Consider the following 23,635-nt stretch of genomic DNA (forward strand, 5'->3'; position numbering starts at 1 on the left):
GGTCCTGGGAGTTTGGTACCTGGGGTGAGCGCGGCTGTCGCGCGGATGGGGAGACTAAGGTCCAGGCGGGTGAAGCGACTTGCCGAGGGTTAGAGCAGAGTGGACTCCCAGACGCGGGCCCCTGCTGGACAGATGTGTGTTTCTCGAAAGGCCTGCCTGTCTGGGGGAGGGGCCCAGGAGGCAGAACATCCCCCCAGCTCCCAGGGAGCTGACAGCAGATTTCGTACCCACCCCACACCCATACAAGCTGGACCCGTGAAGCCGGGAGCGGGAGTGTGGTAGCACGAGGTGGAAGAAGTGTCCCCGCGAAGACGTGAAGAGGTGGGGTGCCGGTTCAGGGCCTGCCTGTCCCAGCCTTTAGCTGCCACTTGAGCTGCGCGCTTTGGGTCGGCTGTGTGACCCCAGTCTCAGCTTCCTTGTGTGCAAATGGGGCTGATGCTAGAACCTTCCGCAGAGGGTTCCTGCAGGAATCCACACAGATGGGGCTTCTAGAGGATCCAGCCCCGGCACGTGTAGGGGGTCACCTGGTGTGAGCCGTGACCTTGTCGTTATTGTTGACAGCAATAATCATAACAGCCGGCCCTTACCCAGCTCCCACCGCGTGTCAGATCCTGATTTTCGCGCGGTACGTGTGTCAGCTCATTTAATTCTCTTAGTAGCTGCATGGGGCGGTGCTGATGTTATCCCCGTTTCGTAGATGAGGAAGCTGAGGCTCAGGGGTGGTGAAGGGACTTGCCCAAGACCACGCAGTTGGCAAGTGGGTCAGAGCCCAGGCTGGCTGGCCGTGTAGTCTTGCTCTTGGCCGCCCCGCTGCCCCGTGTTCCAGTGTTGCGGCATCTTTAGGACTGTTCTGTGGCAGGTTTCTTCTGGGTGAATCGTAGGTGTGCAGCCTTTTGGAAACTGAGTTGTGTTAAAAGGCCCCAGGGCCGCTCAGGGCTTAAGAGCAGAGCCTGGGGGAGGGTCCGTTAGGGAGCAAAGGAACTCTCACGCCAGGTGTATGACGGAGAGTTGGTGGCTCAGGGTACACCTGGCCGCCTGGGCTCCCCGTGGCTTTGGCAGGTAAGGAAGGGGCTCCTCCCTGGTCTCTTCTCCAGGGGCTACAGGAAGCCCCCTCCCCAGGTGCCTGTGTTCCTGAGACAGTGAAGATGTGGTTGAAGATGGAATGCACTCTGGTTCATACGACACACACAGGCTTCTAGAGGCCCTATACGGGTCCCAGATCTGAGACCCAGGCCCAGTCGTGTGATGCGGCAGTTTCCAGTGGCCCAGTTGCTCCAGCCCTGCCCTTCCTGTGTTTGGCATCATTCCTTTATCTAGATGGGCAGTTGCTGCTGTTCCTGACAGAGCCTCATGAGTGCACACAAACTCCTATTGATCCTTCAAAACCCAGCTGTGTATCCCTCCTGTTACCTTTCTGGAGAGAGTGACTCTGACCCGCTTAATGCCTCCCCCGTATACCACACGTTCGTTTCCTGCCTGAGCATATTAATCTGCCATCACTGCTCATGACCAGCTGCCCACTAGACTGGGTTCATTGTAGGCAGAGGCCGATATCATTCATTTTGTTTCATGCCCTGGTGCTTAATACAGAGTGAATGCTCAAATGTTCGGGAAGCTACCCTGTTCCCTCCTCGCCCTATACCTAGTCCTTCACTTGATCCAGCTAGGGAATTCTTCCATCTTTGATACCCCATGGCTGACACTTTCTGGCTTTGAGGTGTGGCCAGGCTGGAACCTCTCCCACTCCGCACCCCCCCTCCCCCAATAGAAGACGCTGGACCCATGCCTAGTGGAGGCCCTGGATGGGACCAGCCCATATCTTTCTCCCCTCTTGGAGCTTGGAGATCAGAAAAAGGACGTTTCCTTACATCATCTTTCTGTGCCTCAGTTTCATCAGCTGTAAAATGGGGATACTCCTTAAACCTGCCTGACTTCGTGTTATGTGTGATTCAAGTATTAATAACGCGTGCCGTGTGCTCAGTGCTTGGCTCATAGTAGGTTCTCAATAAAATGGCCATCGTTACAGTAATAATTTGCCCCCTGCTCTCCCGGCCCCCAGCCACGCTCTGAGGCTGCTGCTCTCAGGGTTTTGGCTTGCACAAAGGGGGCCGAGATCATGGCTTGCTCTTGGGTGGGCTGGGCCCAGGGCTCTAGGCGGAGCTAGTTCTAGGCGCCAGCTTGAGCCCACCTACATACCTACCCTCTGTCATGGGGGCTGGGGGAGAGGGTGAGGCTGGCCTGTTGCCAGCACCGCTCCTCCCTGCTACGACACCCGAAGTCTGGGCCTCGAATTCTGTTGTAAGCAGGGCTCTGGGTCACCCGCGTTTAGTGGGTCTGGATTTGGGGGTCATTGCGAGACGGTTTCGACCTGTTGATGGTGTCTTGCTTGGCTGGTCCTGCCAGCCCGCGCTGAGCCCTGGATGGTCTTCCTGAGTTTGGCTGAGTCAGGAGCACCCAGCCTTTCCTGGGTCGCAGGAGGGGCTCAGGTCTCCCACGTGTGCGCCGTGGGCACCCCGCTTTCCATCTGACAGAGACCCGCCCTGAAGTCATCACCTTCCACAGCTCTCTGGCCACCCCGTCCCCAGGCTGGCCCGGCCGAGCGGGCCCTGTGGTCCCTGCCTGGGGGCCTGGACCAGACACAATGTCCGCCTTCACGGCCAGGGGCCCCGGGGGTCCGGCCTGTTGAATTCGCAGCCGCTAAGCCCTTTCTGCCATATGTTCCTGTTTTCCTAATAAGTCCGGGTTGTGAGTGGGGAGGCGGGGAGGCCCCAGGGCAGCTCAGAAATAGTCACATGATTGTGAAATACAAGAATCCTAGAAAGGGTATCTCCCAGCGCCTCTATCTCGTCCTCCCTCCCCCTCCTCCTGCCCCCTGACTGCGGAGGTAATTGTAGACACCCAGCCGGCTTCCAAGGCGCAGGAAGGCATCTCGGGCCTGGCGGGAGCTGTGCCCGCCCCGGGCCCTGGGGGGCGTCAGGCTGGGGGCTTCAGGGGCCCGGCGCCAGAGAACAGGGTGCGTTTGTTCGAACCGAAACTTGGCGGGCTTGCCAGGGCCACTGCGGGGATGCTGAGGCCCTCTGTGTTTGTCTCCAGCCCCGGGAGGGCTTGTAGGGGGACCCTTCCCCGGCCCCGTCTCCGCCCCTGGGCCTGGACGGGCATGCTGGGCTGGGCAGCTGCCTGCTGTTCTCTGTGTGTGTGTGTGTGTGTGTGTGTGTGTGTGTGTGTGTGTGTGCTGGTGTTTTTTTTTTTTAATTCCTCCTCTTCTCCGTCACCCTGCAGAAGAAGGCCGAGGCTGCACATCGGATTCTGGAAGGCCTGGGGCCCCAGGTGGAGCTGGTGAGCTGGGGAACAGGGTGGGGCGCTCTGGGAGGGGGTGGGCAGGGGGGCAGGTGGGGGTGAAGGGAAGGAGAAGTCGTCTGTTGCCAAGCCCTGCCCTGTCCTCGGAAGGGGGCACGAGATCCACCCTTTGGATGAGAGGGGCGGGCAGGTAGCGACGGGCAGGCCGCACCGGGGGTGAGAGGGGGTGCGTCGGCGCTCCAGCTACGCTCCCAAGCCCAGCCAGTCGGGCTGCAGGATTCACCAGCTGGAGTCCAGCCCGTTTGGCCCAGTTTATCGTGGAAAGCCCGTGCTCTGGGCCCGGTCCTCTGAGTTCAGCTCTCAGGTCTGCTACTTCATAGCAGGTGTCTTAACCTCTCTGTGCCTCAGTTTCATCATCTGTAAACTGGGACTAATAATAACACACATCCCACTGGGCTGTAGTGAAGATTAACCACACTGAGTTTTGGAAAGCCTGACGGAGAGTAAGTGCTGAGCGTTAGTTCTTGCTGTTGTTATTGTTACTGTTGTCAGTATTATTTGACTGATGGGAAGATGCCATGTCAGCAGCAGAGCTGGGAAGCAGACTCAGGCCTTTTCTCTCTCAGGCACCCATCACCCTATGTGTCACCAGAGATAGGAAACAAGGGAGCACCGAAACTCCCGGCTGGTGGCCTTGGAGTCCTGGGAGAAATGGCCAGAGTGCCCACCTGCCTGGGACCGTCGCTGTCCCGCCGAGCGGGTGGGTGCAGAACCACGGGGGGCAGCGCGTGGGGACACGCACACAGGGTGGATGCGAGGGATCCCCGTGCGTGTGCGCGTGTGCAGGCTGTGGGGCAGAAAAACATCGGACGCGTTTGGAGCCTAATTTTAAACTTGGCTTCACCGTGTGTTTGCCGAGTGGCCTTGGGAAAGGGACTCGGTTTTCTCATCTGTGAAATGGGGAAACCGAGGATCTGGATGAGGGAGCGCTGAGTTGGTGCGGGGAAAAGGCTCACTGACGCAGCTCTTGGCCTGTGGTGAGCATTCAGTGGCGTGGACCCTTAGGAGGGAAGAGCTCTTTGCTCCGGAGTTTCTTCTGCAGTGACAGCTGCCCCTCAACCTGGGGTCCGTGCGCTTAGGCCACTGAGAAACTGTGAGCAGCTGGCCTCCTACCGCTCCCAGGTCCTCTCAGGGGGCAGAGCCAGACAGGGAGTGGGGGGCTCCTACGGCTCAGGGGCGGGCCCAGGGCCTCTCCTGGGGTGGGTGACAGGCTCCCAGCCTGCGGCCTGGCTCCCCTTTGGGCATGCTTTCTGGGATGTCTCTAGCAGCCTCTTTTTAAAAAAATTTAAGTAGCGTTATTGAGATGTGATCCACATGCCGTACAATTCACCCATTTAAAGAGTACAAGGTAGTGGGTTTTCGCACATTCACAGATGTGCACAGCCATCTCCATGATCGATCTGAGAACATTTCACCATCTCAAAAAGAACTTTGTTCCCTGAACTATCACCTCCTTATCTCCCATCCCCCCCTCCCCCCCACCCCCCTTCCGCCCCCTCCCTCCCAACCAACCACTAGTCTGCTTTCTGTCTCTATGGGTTTCCCCCTTCTGGACATTTCGTATCAGTGGAATCATACAATACGTGGCCTTTTGTGTCTGGTTTCTGTCACTCAGCATCCTGTCCTTAAGGTTCATCCACGAGGTAGCCTGTGTTGGTGTTTCATTCCTTTTTATGGCTGAATCGTATTCCATTGTACGGATGGACCACGTTTAGTCTATCCATTTATTCATTGGTGGGCGTTAGGTTGGTTTAGCTTTCGGACATTATAAAGGAAGTGGCTGTGAACAGTAATGTACAGGTCTCCATGTGGATGTGTGTTGCCCTTTCTCTTGGGTAGATACCTCGGCCTGGACCTGCTGGATCGTGTTCATTCTGTGTTTACTCTCTTGAGGAATTAATTACCAGACGGTTTTCCAGAGTCGCTCCACTGGTTTCCATTCCCACCAGTAAGCTGCTGTTCACCTCGGTTTCCCTTTCTTGCCAATGGGGCTGGCAGGACTAGAGGCGTTGCCCAGGCATTTCCAGACCTGGAGGCTCTCCCTCTCCCCTTTCCTGACCTAATTAGTCCTGGAGGCTCCTGGGTAGGGGGCTGGAGTGTGAAGGGAGCCGCTGAGAACAGCAGGGCATCTGCCGGGCTCACGATTTCAGTGATTCTTTCCTGGGTGTTTGGGGGTGACGAGGCTGTCCTCTGCTTGGTGGTCTCACAGTAGAGGCTTCCTCAAGGCTGGTGGCGCAGGAGGCCGAGGTCTGGAGGGGCGGCGTGGCTGTCACCGGAGTGCTCTAGAAGCACTAGAAGGCGGTGGGCTCTTGCCTTGGTGGCCTTCCGTGGGGCTGGAGAGGGGCCTCACATTGCCAGGGCACCTGCTGTGTGTCAGGCTTGTGGAAGCGTCGCCATCCATTTTCTAGGTGAGGCTCAGAGAGGGCAGGGCCTTGCCCAGGGTCACACAGCACGAGACAAAGCGGGGAGGTGTGCTGAGCCCATGGGGTTGTGGCTGACCGCTTCTGCCCTGGTCTGCCCTCTGTCCTGGTTCCCACAAGGCCCGAGTGACCAGAGGCGTCCTCCAAGCAGAGGCAGCTCTGAGGCGCACCCTCAGCGGGGCCTGCTTCGGGCCCCCCAGGAGTCCGAGCTCAGGCCGGGAGGAAGGGCCCGGGGCTGCTCACCCCGGGTCTCGGGTCCCTGGGCTGCACCCCGGGGAATCCAATTCCCTGGAGGTGTCTCCCATCTGCAGCCCAGGGTACAGTCAGCCGAGGAAGACAGTGTTGAGCGCTCTGTGACCTCCCTGGTGGGGAGGCCTGGGCCCGGGAGAAGCCCACGTGGGAGAGGAAGATGATGAACGGCGTGGGCGGCTCCAGGCAGGGCTCTGCGCCCTGGGGACCAGGCCTGGCCCCTAGCGGGCAGCGGGGGGAGGGTGTGGGCAGCCCCATCCCCCCGCCTCCTCGCCCTGCCGCTTTGAGTACTGGTTTCCTTCCTGTTCAGAGGTGTTATTTTAAGAAGCCGTGTCACCAGAGGGCTGAGGGCCAGCGCAGACACTCCGTTTCTAGCAGCTCGTCCGCCTGGTTCTTCTGGGCCACCCGCCGGCCGCCTGCCGTCAGGTCTGGAGGGGACCCTCCTTCCTTCTCCCCGAGACCCAGCTTCTCTTCCTTAGTCACTTCTGTCTGGGGCCCTACAGTCTGGCACATCCTCCCCTTTGTGCTCCTTCTCCCTCCGATTAGTTGGCTGCACCCCCATTTCTAGAGGAGGAAATGGAGGCATGGAGGGGGCGGGCCTTCCTGCAGGTACCCTAGGCCCCCCAGCCTCGCTCCTCTGGGGTCCGCGGCAGGGACTTTCCCTCTTAGGTCTCGCGTCCCCTTGGCGGGGGCTGGAAACCTGGGAGGTAGCAGAGAAAGCTGCTGTGGGTGTGAAGGCCAAGGTGGCCACGTGGCCGCTGACTGGGGACATGCCTCCTGGGACAGAAGGAGGCCTTGCCTGGCCTTGTGTGTTCCCCCACCTGCAGGTGGCGAGGAGGGGCGTTAGGGGGGACGCCCTGTGGCCCCGCCCTCCCCTCAGCAGTGCACCAGCCAAGGAGGTGTCATGATCCTTCCTCACCCCCGACCCACTCACACGTCTTCCGAGGCGGCAGCCCGTCACCATGGCAACAGACAGCCAGCGGAGGCTGCCCTGGGCCCAGAGGCTTGCCTTCCCGCCCAGGTCTCAGTGTACCTCGAAGGATGCCCAGCAAGTGCCTCCTTGGGGGACAGCCCCTGTGGTCAGAGGCAGCGCACCCCATGGTGTTCTCTGACTTCTCCCTGGCCTTTTGCCGAAGGCCACCCGGAGGGGCACGGTGCTGTGTCCTCCTCTTACCCAGTGGGGCTGGAGGGTGAAAGTGATTCCTTCCCCTGCGAGTTTGGCGGGTCAGAGGCGGGCTGGGACCCCGCTGCCCTCCCAGAAGCCAGTCTCCCCTTTTCTGGCCCATCCCATTTTGTAGAAACGGGCCGCCCCCCCGCCCCCCGCCCATCACTGGCACCCGGGGTCTCTCTATGTGGTCCTTCAGCCCCTCCTGGCCTCCTTAGACCGTGGAGACTTTGCCATCTTTAAAAGCAAAAAAAAGCAGCTGAGTCGCCAAGTGTGACATTCCCTGGGCTACTCGAAAGCCCAGTGAGGTAGGTCCTATGTGCTCTACAGCCATTTTCCGTATGAGAAAACCGAGTCCTGGAGTGTTGAAGGCATGTGTCCAAGGTCACACAGCTAGTGAAATTGGGGCGCATCTGTTCCTGGAAACCGAGCCTTTAAGCCACACTCATTCCCGCCCGGCCTGTGTTTTATTGGCTTGTGAGGAACGTAAAGGACTGGGCGCAGAGTCACCTGGGGTTAAACGTGGGCATCTGATGCCCTGGCATTCAGCACAGGCATCTCTGTGGGGCTCCTTGCTGTCCTGAGATGTGGGCTCTCCACCATGTGCAGTAACGTCTTGCCCCTCTCTGGTTGGGAAGTTTTGCAGTGAGTCTGACGGTGGTCTCCCCTGTTGCCTTCCTGTTCAGACACCCAGAGTGGGGGTGGGGAAACCTCCCCATTTTGAGCCAAGCACCTTGGAACGGCGGCTGACCCAGTGTGGCGGGACATGGCCTGTGCTAGCCGTGAGGCGACCTCTCCATCCCAGGTGGAGCAGCTGGCCTTGGGGCCTGCAATTGCCTGAGTGATGGTGAACTGTCACGGAGGGAACCTGGGGGACACTGGGAGAGAGGCGCCGTTTTCCTCAGCCAAGGCTGCCTGTGATTCGCAGGGCAGCAGAGGCCCCTCCTTGAGGACCCTGCCCTGTCCACAGAGAGCAGGAGGCCTGTCCCTGGGGACACGGCAGGTTGGCCCTGTGGCCATGCTGCTTGTGGGTGGTCCCCATCGGCTGCGATGATGTCAGGAGGTGTATTCAGGTCCATGATCAGGGAGAAGTTCAAGGGTGGGGCCTGATGTGCCCTCTTCCCTCACCCCGGGGCCCTGCCCTGAGGCTTCAGGACACCACGTCTCCATCTTCACCTGCCCAGCCTGACCCGTCACACTCTGTACCTGGTTTTTGTACCACAGTCATCCATGGCTGTCTGGGAGGCTCCTGCTACCTGTGTGGGTGTGTGAGACAGAGAGGGGGAAGGAGGGAAGAGGGAAGGGAAGAGAGGGCAACACAAAAAGAGACACACAGAGACATAAAGAGGGGGACATGCAGAGAAGGGAGCAAGCAGAGAAAGGGCAAACCCCTTCCTCCAGGGCTGGAGCTGAGAGGCGGGATGCCTCATCTCTTACCAGCCAGAGGCAAATGTTTTAACTTCTCAGGGACTAGATTTTCTCACCTGTAAAATGGGGATGGTAATTGTATCAGTCAGCGACTGCTGTGTAACAAATCAGCCCCAAACATAGTGGTTTGAAACAACAACATTTTGCTGTTTTCCGCGAGTGTAGAAGTCAGCTGAGTAATTTCTCTCGACTGGGCTCAGCTCACTCACATCTGTGGGCAGCTGGGAGGTCAGCTGGCGGCTCACGGTTTTGCTGGGATGGTGCTGCTGTCCTCCATGCAGCTCTCTGCCAGGCTACACTTGGTCTCTTGACGGGGGTTGGGGGGGGCAGGTAAACAAGAGAGGAAGAAAGAGCAGAAACGCCTCGTCTACTTTCATGAAGTTTGCATCTGTCCCATTGGCCAAAGCCAGGGCGTGAGTGGGGACGGGGGGAGGGGCAGGAAAAATTGCTTCCACGAATGCAGTCACTGCACCCTGATGGTGATACTGACCCTGAGACTTCTTGGACCTCTCAGTCTGCCAGGCGCTGGGCTGAGGGCTTGTACACATTACCTCCTTTGATCTTCACGACGACTCTCTGAGTTTAACCCCCTTTACAGATGAAAACCTGGGGCACAGATGGCTTGAGTAGCTCACCCAGAGACACACAGCTGGAAAGTGGCAGAGCCGGGATGCGAACCCGGGGGTCAGCCCCTAACTGCAACGCTGCCATCCAGCCGGGAGATAACACACATCGAGCTCAGCTCTTGCCCCATCGCAGATGCTGCAGCAACTTCCTCCTTTCCATTTGCGGATTTGTTGCTGTGTGTGCACCCAGTTCATTCATTTCTCACTGCTGTGCAGTCTTCGAGGTGTAAACGCGTCCTAACTTATTTCTTCCTCTTTCTGGAGGTGGACACTTAACTTGCTTCTAATGCGTTGCTGTCATGAACAACGCGGTCCGGGCATTCTGGCGTCCATCTCCTGGCGGGACACAGTGCCCGACCGCTTCCAGGGCTTCCGCGGTAGGGGAAGGGGGTCGTAGGGCACGCGCATCTTCATCCTTTCACATCTCCGGGACACGTGTACCTGCGTACGTTTCTATCGGCCATGTGCACGCCTTCCAGTGTCCTCACGTCTTCACCAACCCCTGGCACTCTGGCTGTTTTATCTTCTGCCGGTCAGCGGCGGTGACGGGGCATCTCACGGTGCTTTGGCAGTCTTCCCCGTTCAAGACCATTGCTGATCTCAGCTTCCCTGGGATGTGTGTGCTTGTCCCTGGGCGCTCAGGCCAGCCCTGCCCCGTGCCCTGCAGAGCAGTCACGGCAGCCACTGCGGTGAGGGCTCCTGGTACCCACAGCTGTGCCCAGAGCGTTACAGCCTGTTCCTCGCCGGGGCTGAGGGCTGGGTCCCCGTGTTCCGTTTCATGCCTGCCAGCAGCTGGTTCCCACACCAGTGGATGGCTCCCTGGTGCCAGGGCCTGGGGCGCTGCGGCTGAGGGGCCCCAGGGCTCTGCAGTGGGGTAGTAGCCGGCCCAGCTCGCACCGGCTGCCCACAGCCCAGGCCCGGCTCCGACGCGCCTCCCTGTCTCTTTCCTTGCAGCCATTGTACAACCAGCCCTCCGACACCAGGCAGTATCATGAGAACATCAAAATGTGAGTACCCGTGGGCAGCCGTGCAGATGCACAGCGGGGTGGGGGCCTAGGGTGGGATGTGGGTTCTCAGTTCCCAGCGGGCTCCCAGCCAGGGCCAGGTGCTGGAGGAGGGGATGGAAGGGGGCAACCTGGGCAAGAGTTCCGGGCGTAGGATGGAGAGGCCTGTGAGGCCAGGGGAGGGGCAGAGGGCGTGGCCCCGTGAAGCTCTGGGAACAGACCTGGGCTTGGGGAGGGCGGGCCAGCTGCACGCACAGCTCTGGAGAGGTAGAGGAGGGGGGCTGTTAGAGGAGGAGCAAGTGGCCGGGCGGGGGCGGCCATGGAGCAGGCAGGGGCCCGTGGTGTGGCCTCTGATGGAAGCACATTCGGGACTGCCCGATGGTCTGCACAGGGTGTCCATCTGTGGCACAGCCCAGTGTGGAGCAGCTGGGAGCACTGATCCAGACCCAGAGGCTTTGGAGGGGCCGATATGACGTATCCCAGTGACGGGGCCTTTTCCCAGATGGATGCTAGAAGCGAAAAGATATCAGTGAACGGCCCCCCACAGTTGGTGTGGGCCGAGCTGGCAGAGCAGGGACAGCCGGACCGTGCTGGGGACCAGTGGCTTTGTGTGTTTAAGCTGGGAGCCAGGTACTGGAGGCGTGGCTGCCGGAGGGGGCGGGCTTTTTTCTCGGGACACATTAGTGGGAGCATAGCCTCCTCGGCTGAGGAGGGGATATTACCTCATGTTGTTAACCAGGAGCCCAGAAGGTAAAAGGGGTCCTGCCCTTGAGGAACGTGTGGCTGCGAGGACTCCGGGACTGTTAGCTTAGAGGAGACCCTTTGGGATCACAATCATTGAACTGTTCAAGGTTCCTTTTTTTTTTTTTTTGCGGTACGCGGGCCTCTCACTGCCGTGGCCTCTCCCGCTGCGGAGCACAGGCTCCGGACACGCAGGCTGAGCGGCCATGGCTCACGGGGCCCAGCCGCTCCGCGGCATGTGGGATCTTCCCGGACCAGGGCACGAACCCGTGTCCCCTGCATCGGCAGGCGGACTCTCAACCACTGCGCCACCAGGGAAGACCCCAAGGTTCATTTTTTTTTTTTTTAACATCTTTATTGGGGTATAATTCAAGGTTCATTTTTGTGTGACCTCAGGAGGGCGGTGCTTAGCTGGTCCAGTGGGCAGTCAGTCCAGTTTGGTCTGATTGTCTGAGCTTCCTTGGGGTGGAACTGCAGGGTGTACGTGCAACAGTGAGCTCCCCATCCCTGGAGGCATGCAAACCTCCCGATGGTTTTAAACTCCCTGGCTCTGGACTAGTTGTTGCAGAGGTCCCTTCTGTTGTAGTTTCTGGACTCGAGTGACTAGTCTAGGCTCTGGTGACCAACACGGCCACCCACCCCCGAGTCTCTGATGGAGGAACCTGGAAAATCCCGTGTTGACAGCAAGGTCCTCGGCCCATTTGGGCTCGAGAGCACCTGCCGAGGATGCGTCACCTGTATTGCCGGCCGTCACTCAGCCTGTGGCTGGCAGGGGCTGCGGAGTGTCCTGTACTGGGAGCACTGGTGTAGTGCTAGGCTTTCTGTGTCCCATGTGGCCTGTGCTTTTGTCTGGCCTTAGAGCGTGTTCGCTGCTCAGGTACCAAATCCGTCTCAACTTTACACGGTTTATTTTCCAATCGGGCCACCGTAGTCTTTATAAGCTTCCTGGGACCTGCCTCATCGTGGGGACAACTGCTGGGAGTGGGGGAGGCCCAGATGGGTGTCAGGTGAGGACAAGGGGGCCTTTCGGGCCTGTCACAGCTGGTTTAGGCGACGGGGGTGAGGTGTTCTCATCTGGGCAAACCTGCTGGGAACATTCGCTCGTTCAATACACACTTGCTACACTTACTATGTGCCAGGCCCTGTTCTAGGGACCTGGGGATTCAGCTGTGAACAAGACAAAGTTACCCATACTTTCATTAAGTTTTATCTAGCAGGGGAGACAGAAAACAAGTGAGTTAATAAGTGAATAAGAAAACGTCAGCTAATAAAAAATGCTGGGGTCACATAGCTATCTTAAGTTCTTTATGCTTTAATATACCTAGTTTTATTTTTCCTTTCAGCATAACAATTTTGATAGCAATATTATTACACTGAAACTTTTACATAAGTTTTTTCACTAAACTAAAAATGAGTGATGTTTTAAGCCGAATAATGTGGATGATTTCAGGCTATAAAAACAGCCACAGAGTCCAAACAGCAAAGGAAAAAGGTATCCCTACAAATAATACTAGCAAACAAGTAGAATACAACTCTAAGCTTACTGAACCAACGCCCTATTTTTATATCCCATAATCTTCCTCGGAGGATGGCTCTGGTCTACTAGAATGCATTTTGGCTATGTAAGTAACCGCCTAGTGAAATTTGTTCCAAATCTAAGTCACAGATGAACAGATGTTTAAGTGTAAAACATAGAGGTAAATAATTTTAAGATTTTTCCTGTTATAAGTGGTCAGCTTTATGTTAGAAAAATGTATTTGTAAGCAAGTTATTTGAACTGATTTCTTCTTAGAACTTTAATTTTTTTTCATAGTTTGCCTCTGAAATCCTAATCACTTCTGTAATTTTAATTTCAGTGTGGTCATCATTAAGTCAGTGCAGTCATGTACTTTAAAAAATGCTGTGAAGATGGCAAACAGGGTGATGGGAGAGGAAGTAAGGGGGGACTTTAGCCAGGGAGATCAGGGCAGGACCTAACAGTTGAGGGAACCTTCGGGGACTGTGCAGCAGCGGGAGTGTAGTCCCCCCAGGCAGGTAGAAGAGGCAGTGCAAAGGCCCTGGGGCTGGACGGAGCAGGCGGGTATGTCCCAAGGGGGTAGGTGAGGGAGAGGAAGGTGCCAGCCGGATCCCCCAGAGCTGGTGAGGGGTTTGGGTTTTATCATCTGTGCGAAGGGAGGCCAACGATGAAGTTTATGCTGAGAAGTGATTGGATTGGATTTTGGGGAGCCGATGGGCCAGGGGCATGTTGAGAGCCCCAAGCATCTGGCTCATGTGGCTGGTCACTTACTACCAGTGCCTTGGTTGCCCCATCTGTGAGATGGGTTGCTGAAGATTCAATGAATTACTGTCCCTGAAGTGCTGAGCTCGGTGTCAGGCGTGTAGGAAGTGTTCTGTGATTTTTGTTCTTTTTACTTTATCAACAGAGACCAAGAGTTATCCCTCAGTCATTCATTCAAATATTTATGAGCACCTGCTCTGTGCCAGCCGCTGTTTGGGTCCTGGGGAGACAGCAGTGGATGAGGCCCGCCATTCTGGTGCTGCAGACGGACCATAAATAAATACGCCTGTGATAGAGAGACAGCTTGATAAGGACAACAAGACAGATCAGGGCGCAGCGCTTCACCAGGTCACCCCAGCCGGGCCTCCCAGCCTCTCTCCGGCTGCTGTAATTGCCGCCAGGTGGAAGGTTATCCCCTCCCCAAGGGACCTTGCCCTGTCACTTTAATTTCTCAGTGTTTGCGCGCTGGGGCCGCGGAGTTAAAGTTAATTTCACGCTTGACTTCCTGCTGCACTGGCAGTTGCGGATGTGTTGAAGTCACCTGTACCCACCTCAACTGCTGTCCTCTGCCACCTGCCTCTTCGGGAGGTGTGGGGATGGCCACCCCTGCTCCCGGCGGGGTCGGGGACGGGGGGGGGGGGGCGGGTGACTCACTGTGGGGTCTTAGCCCCAGGCCTCGGGACTGACTCCTCAGACCTCCCAGGCTTTGGGAAGCAGGGGAAAGGGCAGGAGATGGGGGCGGGGGCAACCCCAGAGCCGCATCAGCCCGTGCTCCGTGGAGGGACTGGCCTCCTCTCTGCAGGCCGGACCTGCCGGGAGAGCTCGGAGCTGAATTCACTGGGTTGGGGAGCCCACAGGTGATTCGGTGAAAGGGCATGGGATTGAGGCAACGGTGATGGTTGAGGCTCCTGTGTGTTCTGCTGTGGCCACCCCTTCACCTGGTGTCCTCTCCTCCCCTCGGGGCCTGGAAGCCTGCTAGCTCCTGGTAGCTCTTCCTTCCCAATTTTCTTGTCTTCAGACTGATTTTTCCCCTCCTCAGCCCTCGCTGAGGGCTGGCTGATGCCCTGGGGCCGTGCAGGTGGAAAGGGTGCTCAGGACCCAGGTTACTGTTAACAGGTCCTTGTGGTCTTGCTCTGGAGGTTCAGAGATGTTAAGTAACTTCCCCAGGGCCTCACAGCCAAACTCCTAGACCAGCCCAATCTGCGCACCCACCCTGCTTCCCTCTCCTGGGTCTGCAGTCCGGACTCTGCCTCTCGCTAGCCCGGTGACCTCGGGCAAGTCACATCACTTAGCTTGTCAGTAAGTTGGTCTCCTTGGAGTCATCTTGCATGAGAAAAGTGCTTGGCCCCTAGTAAGCATGTTTTGGACCATCAGTCACCCCAGTCTGACAGGCTTTTCCCAAAGCATTCAGGGCCCTGCATGGGCTGCTTCCCCCACAGTCAGGGGTCTGGCTCTCCCTGAACGCCCCTCCTCACTCCCTCCAAATTCACTGTCACCCTTATTCCCCCGGAACCCAGTATTCTCCTCATTTCCCTCTGCCCACCCCATTCCTTTACTTCTCCCAAGCTTCATCTCAAACCTCTCCTCCTCCAGGAAGCCTCCCCTGATTGCCCCCACACTTTCCTTTTTCAGAACTCCATAGACCCCAGGGCCAGTCCCACCCAGGGCCTGGCCAGACTCTCCTTGAACGTCCACAGACTTTCCAACTCCTTTTTCCTCCTTCCTGGTTCCCGTTTCTCCCCCTAGTCCAGTGTCAGCCGACAAGGCCCGTATGTCTTGACAGGCTGTGCTTTTTTAAACCCTGCCTTCTCCAGGAGATTGAGATATCCTTTGCACCCTATAAATGCCTCCACCGGCAAACTCATCACATTGCTGGTCTGTCGGTCCTTCCAGAGCCCTCTGGACTCTGTTCCCTAATTTTGGACAAAATCTCAGCAGAGAAGATTTGTCTGCAGTATGCCATTAGCAGCTGCAATACCTAAACACTTCTTGGAACAAAATAAACTCTCAAAAAGTGTTTGCCAGAAGAATGTTGGACAAGTGGTCACCCCAAACCAGATGTCTAGGGGCTTGCGAACCACGCAGATGCATGCCTCCAGGGCGGGAACAAAGTTAGAGGGGAAAGGGCTGGTGGGAGGCGGTAGGGAGTGGTGAAGCCTGGGGTGAGTGGTGAGCTCCTCACGCTTTTAAAGGGACAGTTAGTTCTTAGTTCCTCGTCTGTAGCCACGAGGGAGCGTGGCCAGGCTGCCTGATTTTTTTTTAAAGAGAAGCTTTATGTTGAGCTTTTTATGCAGCAGCTTCTGATTTTCAATACTGGCAACAAATTCAGATTTTTTAGAAAGCACCGCAGTCCAAACACAACAGTCTCACGAGCTGGCTCCACTCCGTGCACTGCGCCCATTTGCAACCTGTGGACTTGACATTTGTCCTCTTTGGCAGTAAGCGGATGCTTCTGGGTGCCAGCCACGGTGCTTGCTTTGGAAGGAAACCCGGATCAGCAAAAGGGAGAATTCGTGCCCTCTGGTAGCTGTGGGGAACAGAGGCGGCTCCGTGCATCACCTCTGCCCCCACGAGTCTTTGCTCTCACCGAGGCCTCTTCATCTCGAAGTCACAGCACCGTGCTTGTCGAAGCTGTTACAGGCTGTGCAAGTTTCCTCGGGCTGCCAGAGCCTGTCCCAACCACCTGGGTGCCTAAAAACTAGAACAGTTCATTTTCTCTCCGCTCTGGAGGCCGGAAGTCGGGAATCCAGGTACCGGCAGGGCCTTGATCTCTTGCAGACGCTAGGGGAGGATTCTTCCGTGCGTCCTCCAGCTTCTGGTGTCTGCTGGCTTCCTTGGCGGTCCTTGGCCTGTAGACGCCTCACTCCAGTCCTCCGCCTTCACGTGGCCTTCTCACTGTGTCTTTTCATGTCATCTTCCCTCTGTGTGCATCTGCCTCTCTGTCCAAATTGCTCCTTTTTATAAGGACACCAGGCATATGGGATCAGGGCCACCCTGTTGACCTCATGCTAACTTGATGACCTCTGTCATGACCTGATTTCCTGATGCGGCCACATTCTAAGGTATTGGGGGTGGGGGGTCAGGACCCCAGCATCTTTTTTGTGGGGGGACACATTTCCATTCATAACATACACCAAGCCCCCTGCTAGCTCTCAAGTAAATTGTCTTTGATCTCACTATGGCATTTCAACGTAGGTCTTGTCCCCCTTTTTTTTTTTTTTTTTTAAGTCTAATTTAAAAGAGCTAGATTTACAGGAGCATTGCCGAGGTAGTACAGTGACGGGGGGTGGTTGCAGGAACCCCGTGGATACCAGAATCCGCGAGGCTCAAGTTCCTTATATAAAGTGGCACAGCGCAGTCGGCCCCGTATCTGGGGACGTGGAGCCCATGGACCGTACTAAGAACTCCCCGTGTACCCTCCACCCAGCATCCCCCAATGCGAATATGTGACACGAACAAGGTACATTTATCAAAACTACGAAAGGGACAGCGGTACAGTCCTATTAGCTAAACCACAGACTTCCTTTGGATTTTCCCACTAATGTCCTTTTTCTGGCCCAAGATCTGATCCAGGTTCCTGCTTTGCATTTCGTCCTCATGTCCCCTTGGTCTCCACTCTGTGATCATGTCTCAGTCTTCCTCGATTTTCCTGACCCTGACCCTTTTGAAGAGGACTGGTCAGGGATTCTGCAGAATGTCCCACAATTTGGGTGTGTCTGATATTTTCTCCGGAGGACGCTGGGCTTGTGGATTTGGGGGAAGAGTCCCACAGAGGTGAGGGGGTGCCCTTCCCATCATGATCTATCGGGAGCACCCGACACCCCTGACTGGTGGTGTTTATGTCACTACAGGTGGTGTTGACCTTGCCCCCTTGCTCAGGGAGGTGTCAGCCGTGTCTCCACCGTTGAGTTGCTGTCTTTCCTGTCCCTACTCTGTGCTTGAGAAGCAGGTCACCATCCAGCCTACTGTCGAGGGGAGTCCAGCTGCACCTCCTGGACGGGGAATAGCAAAGAATTTGTGGGCACAAGTTAAACTGCCACAATGATTAGTAAATGTTTGGGGGAAATGCTTCGAGGCTGTGCAAATTTCCTGTCTCTCCTCAAAGTTTTGCCAACTGATTTCACGTTCATGCAAGGGTCTAGCCTGCGGTAATTAGCACCGTGGTATCTAATAGTGATTTTCAACTTCCCTCAGTCCTTCTCCGTTTATTAATTGGAATTCTGTAAGGAACATTTGTCCGTCCTCCCTCCTTTATTTATTTATTCGGTCATTTATTTATATCCGTGTGGATGCGTGGTTATTTATTTTATTCTTCGGGCTATAATCTAGTGCTAGCGTTATTTATTTTGCCTTTTAAATTGTTCCAGCTTTGGCCGTCGGAAACTCTTTCTTTACTTAAAAATGTTCTGGGCTCATCTTGTATATTTCCTGCCGCAGCTCTGGATGCAGCCATTCCTCCAGGGAGAAATGGCTCTTTTTTTTGTTTTCCTTTGTCCGTGCTGCACGTGCAGCATGTGAGATCCCAGTTCCCTGACCAGGGATCGAACCCACGCTGCCTGTACTGGAAGCATGGAGTCTTAAACCACCAGACTGCCAGGGAAGTCCTGAGAAATGACTCCTTTTATTGGAGAATGGGGTTAGACACCAAGACCCTGGTGCTAGTGGGCTCATTGCTCTGGGCTGTCATTGCTTCTTGGCCTTCTCAGCTGCCGTCTCCAAGTCCAAACCCTCTCCATTGCCCCGACCCACAAGGCCCTGTACAGCCGGCCCTGCCAACCTCTCAGCTGTCTTCCTCCTTCCTGTCGCTCCCCTCTGTCCCTGCCCAGCGCTCTCCAGCCACATGGGTCTTCTGTCTGTTCTTCAGACGCTCTGAGTTTGTTCCCACCTTAGGGCCTTTGCACTCCCAGTGCCTTCTGCCAGGAGTGCATCTCCCCCTGGATCGCCCCACAGCTGGGTCCTCCTGGTGATCAAGATATCAGCTCGCAGCCGTCTCCGAGAGACTTTTCTGCACCCTGGAATCTAAAATAGCTACACCCTCCCCTCCCCCAGTCACTATCCCACCCTCCACATAAGTTCCTGACTCCAGGATTATCTTGCTTATTGTCAGTGTGGCCCCTCTAGGCGTCACCTCCGTGAGGGCTGGGGACTTTGTCTTGTTCACCTTTATGTCCCCAGGGCCCCAAACAGTTCCCGGCGCAGAGTAGGTGCTCAGTAAACGTTTGCTGAATGACTGAGGAGATGAATGCACAATGCTACTGCTCCCATTATTCGGATGAGGAAACTGAGGCTGAGACCATCTGAGATTTGTTCAGAGACACCTTGCTGTGGAATGAGGGGTTGTGGTCTCAGCCTGTGTGACTGAGGACCCCCAGCGCCCGTCCTGCTGGGGAGGGGGAGGCTGATGTGAAGTATCGAGACCTCGAGGCGGGAGGCCTGGCCCATGGGAGGCGAGACCGGAATGACCCAGGGAGCTGAGGGTCCCCTCACTGACCCTCCTGGAAGTGGGCGTGGCCTTTCCTTGTCAGGAGATGGGTGGAGACAGGGCTGAGCTTGGCTGGGGTCCGCAGGTGAAGAGGGACCATGCGGGCCCAACAGCATCTCCGACTTGAGACCAGGTAGTGGGGATGCCGACCTCCTGCTGGAAATCACTGCGAGGCCTGGGGACCCTGGTCCACCCGGGGACGAGGTGTGCTGGCAGACCCCGACAGCCGCTGGGAGGTGGGTCTCTGAGGCCGTGGTGTCTGTTTGCGGGGGACGAGGGAGCAGAGAGCGACTCCCCACGGGGTCCCCAGGGCAGGTTGATTTCAGGCCCTTCAGCCCCCGGGAGGCGTGTGTTGGGGGCTCTTTCTCGTCCGTCAGGGCCTGGAGTGTCCTCCTCTTTGTCTTCTTCCTGAGGTTGGGGTCCTGGGGGCCCACAGGTGCCACACCTCCTGGAGGCTGGACGGGGCGGGGCTCCTGGTCATCAGTTTGTAAGCTTTTGGTAAGAGTTTGGACGCGGCTGAGAATGTGAGCAAGTCGGGGGACCCCTCCCCAGAAAAGTTGATCTTGCTGTACACCCGGCTGGGGGGCAAGCAAGTTCACGGGCCTGGTGGGCTCTCCGGGGCCCGTCTGTGACCCCCGCAGGCCCCAGCTGCTACACGCTGCTGTGCGTCGGAAGTTGTGGGGAAAGGGCCGGGGGGAAGGGGGTGCTTGGGGGTGAGTCTTCCGTCCTCTTCCGTATTGGTCCGCATCTCTGAGTCTCCCTCTGCCTCCTTCTGGGCCTCCATCCCCCTTAATTTGTTTTTTACTTTATTGAAGTATAGTTGGTTTACAACATTGTATTAATTACTGCTCTACAGCAAAGTGATTCAGTTACACATATATGTACATTCTTTTTAATATTCATTATGGTTTATCACAGGATATTGAATATAGTTCCCTGTGTTATACAGCAGGACCTTGTTGTTCGTCCATCACCCCCCTTTCTTTGAATCTTGTCTTCCTCTGCCTTTCGGCCTGTTCTCTCTCTCTCTCTCTCTGTCTCTCTCTCTCTCTCTCTCTGCCAGGCCCCAGGCCCCTCTCCCTCTGTCCTCATTTGGGATCTGATCTCATCCACCTCTCTGTCGCTCCCTCTCCCTCTGTCTCCCTGCCTTCCTCTGGAGCTCTGTCTGTCTGTCTTTTTATTCTCCCTCATTCCTCGTCTTGGTGTCTCTCTCCTGTGCCTGCCTCTCTCTCTCTCTCTGAACAGCCCGCATCTCCCCGGGGGGGAAGCGCCGGCTGCCCTCTGAGCCCGCAGTGCTGTGTGTGGCCTCCTTGGTTGAGGGCTTTGATGGCGAGAGGGGTCTGGCTTCCCTGAGCCGAGGCATGAGACCCCTCAGGTGCTTCCTGGGCTTCCTGCTGTGCTGGCTCCCACCAGCCTGTCGCTGGCTTGTCCATGTCACCATGTCACCCCCACCCCAGGGGGACAGAGCAGGGGCTTGGTTGGAGGTGGCTTGGGGTCACAGAGGCCAGACCCCAAGACCCTGCCTCTGTGCAGCTGCAGGTCTCGGGGGCTTGGTCTCCCCGGCCTGCGTTTCTAAGGCTGTGGCAGTTTCTCTGTGGCCAGTTTCCCGTGGCAGGTGCGGCTGACGGGAGAGGGGAGCCTGGATGCGTGTAGGGGTGATGGCAGCTCCGGGGAGGGCAGGAAGACCTCGACCCCCTTTGGAACGCTCTTTTCTGCAGGCCACGCTCAGCCCAGGTGTGGGTGGGGACACGTTGTAGGTGACGGGGGAGGGACACACATTGGCAGTTCGTGGGTCACCCTGGGGGGGGGGCTACGGATGTGCCTTAGCTCACCGGGAGCCAACAGGGGCAAGTAGGGGCAAACTTCAGCAAGGGACGGAATTCCTGAAAGCCTGCATTTCTGACCTGCCCGGTTGGCTATTTCCATCCTCCTTAGAAACCAGGCGATGCGGAAAAAGTTAATCTTGTACTTCAAGAGGAGGAATCACGCCCGGAAACAATGGGTAAGTCATCACCTCGTCCCCCACCCCTGGGATCTCTTCTGCTGCCCCCTCCCCTCCACGGACCAGGCTTCCTTGAGAGCCGAGACCGTCCAGGCCACTCAGGCCACACCCACCGGGATCCCTGGGTTCTGCAGCTCATTCCTGCGTGTCCAGGGTGTGAAGAAAAGCCAAGGGCAGTGAGAGAAATGGGAAAAGACAGCAGCTGCTTCCGTGAAGCTGGGGGCTCAGGGCTCGGCTGCCTCAAGGAAGCTGGGGTGTGAGTGGGTGGGGAGGCTGGGAACTGTGCCCCTCCTTTTCCAGCCTGGAAGGGGAGAAAGCAAAATGTTGGCCGGGAAAATTGGTTCCTTGTCATAGGCCCTACTGTGGCTATTTTAGGCAGAAAGAGAGAAGTTTGTTGGCAGAGGTGGAAGACTGGGGTGGGCTGTGTGCTGGGTGGCGGTGACTGCAGGGCGCTCCCTGAGAAATGAGCTTTGCCCAACCCGCTGTGCCCATTCCGGGCTCGGGAAAATTCGGGCCCAGAGAAGCAGTGAGGCCCCCCTTGCTTAGAAAGTGGTACGGCCTCCTGCATCCCACCGCACACTCTGCCGTCTCAGCTGGGAGGCATGACCAGGGCAGGGGGAGCACATGTGAAAGAACACCTTTTGTTGTGGTTTAGGGTGGGGGTTTACGTCACCGATTCACTGGGTGAGGTTAGGGCTGAGTGATGGAGGGGGAGTTACCCATTAGTATTCTTTCAGCTGTGAGAGGAAGAAGCAATGGCTCAGATGGGCTTAAACAGTAAAGGAGTTTGTGTAGCTGATGAAGTCCACTGAGTGGAGTTCAGGAGTGGTTTGATCAGGTTGCACCTTCATTTCTATGCCGTTTTTCTTCAAGTCTGCATATTAGGACATTGACAAGCTGGTTTTCCTTTGGGACCTGAATTTCTACAGCAGGTTTGAGTCCTTCTAGAGCCAGAGACAGAGCTGCTCTTTCTCAGACCATCTCACAAAAGCTCTGATTTCACCACTTGAGGGCCTCGGTCCCTCTGAACCAGTTTCTGAACCCACCCTGCTCTGGCCTTAGACCTCGGCTGGGCCCTTGGAGAAGGGATACATTTCTGGCCCACATGCTGGGCGACTGGGAAGCTGGTTGGGCGGCACCCTAGACCCCAGGGCCCCACGGGGTGAGAAGTGGTGGGCTTCCCTTTTCTTTCCAACCTCCTCAGACTCCCACATTGACTGGATGGTGACCAGAGGCGCCTGGCTGGATAGATGGGGTTCATGAAACGGGGCATCCCATCTCATTCATTGAGTTAAGAAATATTTACTGAGCACGTGCTGTGTGCCTGAGTGGAGGAGACGCAGTGATAGGTGCCGTGCAGAGGGATGGGGTTGGGGACAGCCTGGATATCCGACCACGGTACTGAGAGAGGAATGACCAGAAAGGACCACCCGTGTGAATATCTGGGGGTGTGAGGGTCAAGGAGAGGGCGCAGCAAGTGCAGAGGCCTTGAGGCAGGAACTGGCCTGGGGGGCAGCACAGGACAGCATGCAGCAGGCAAGCCTGAAGTACAGGGCACGCGTGGGGGGCTGGGGTCGAAAATCATGGGCGCCAGGTCACCTGGAAATGGAATGTCTAGATTTTACTCTAAATACAGTCGGACACTTATTCTTGATGTATTCTTAATAAAGAATACAAAATCTTTAAGAATTTTTAGTTATTCGGAAAATTTGACAGTGATACAGGAAATCTGACAGAAAAGTAACAGTGAACACCTATAAGCCCGCTATCTGGAATCCATCATGGTTAACATTTCTTTATATTCGCTGTGTGTGTGTGTGTGCGCGTGTGCGTGTGTGTGCGTGTGTAAGTATGAATGTTTTTGTGTTGAGCTGTTAGGACGTAGGTGCAGACACCCAGACCCTCACCTGGAACACTTCCTGGAGGAAGGAAATTCTCTCTTTATCACACCTAACGATTCACAGCTTTTCCCCTGTAGTCCTGCCCAGGGGTGGGGTTCTTTTGGGGCTGGAAGAAGGAGATCTGATTTACATTTTAAAAGGATCCCAGTGGCTGCTGGGGGGTGGAGCTGGGTGGGTGTAAGTTGTTCGGAAATCTCCCAGGGCTCCTCGTGGAGGGGTCCCTCGAGGGGATGGAGGGGAAATGGGCTTATTTAAAGATAGAGGAACTGGAGAGACTTCTGAGAAATTCTGGGTTTGCTTTGTGGCCAAGCTGAGCCCATCTTAAGAGAGGCCCTTGTGAAAACGAGTTCCTAAACCATAGAAGCGGCAACGGGAGGGCGTCTGGAATGATCTCATTCTTCTTCTTACATAAATGAACCCAAAGCCCCATGCGTCGTCATCAGCAAGGACTGGGAGGGCGCTTGGCCAAGACGGGCCCCCTCAGATCTGCATGCTCCCCGCCCGCCCCCTATGTCAGTCAGGTCCCCTTCTGTGGGGCCCTCACTCCTTAGAGGTTCCGGGGACCCACGCTGCCCTACACTCCTGCTCTGCCCAGAGAGCTGAGGCTCTTGCCCCAGAGGGGCGCCCAACTCCAGCAGGAGCCTCCACCAGGCCTGCCCTGCTCTCCCCTGGGAAGCTGAGCTCGCCCGCCCCACGCCCCCTGAAGCTGCTGAGGTGCGCAGATTCAAACCCTACCCACCATACCCTCTGTGAGTCATCTTGGGACAGCCGTCTTGCCCTAAGCCTCACTTTTCCTCATCTGTGAAATGGGGTCATGGTGGGGCTGCAGGAAGGGTTAGCGCAGTGCCTGGCGGGGGGAGTGTGTGTGACTGATGGCCTGGCAGGTTGGGTTAGTCAGGGGCTGAGCTCAGCCTGGACGGTGGGTGTATTCATTTCCTGGGGCCGCTGTAACAAGTGACCACAAACTAGGCACCTTAAAACA

The 23,635-nt window shown here is 56.5% G+C and overlaps 1 protein-coding gene across 1 annotated transcript in view; it reads left to right on the plus strand.

Moving 5' to 3' along the window:
* NCOR2 (nuclear receptor corepressor 2) overlaps positions 1-23,635 on the plus strand; it is a 221,843-nt gene that overhangs the window by 97,124 nt on the left and 101,084 nt on the right. The window contains 3 exon segments of the mRNA XM_073789935.1: positions 3,280-3,336; positions 10,200-10,252; positions 20,686-20,752. Coding sequence (XP_073646036.1) covers positions 3,280-3,336; positions 10,200-10,252; positions 20,686-20,752 — 177 coding nt within the window.

Source organism: Tursiops truncatus, chromosome 13, assembly GCF_011762595.2.
Source record: "Tursiops truncatus isolate mTurTru1 chromosome 13, mTurTru1.mat.Y, whole genome shotgun sequence".
Lineage (NCBI taxonomy): Eukaryota > Metazoa > Chordata > Mammalia > Artiodactyla > Delphinidae > Tursiops > Tursiops truncatus.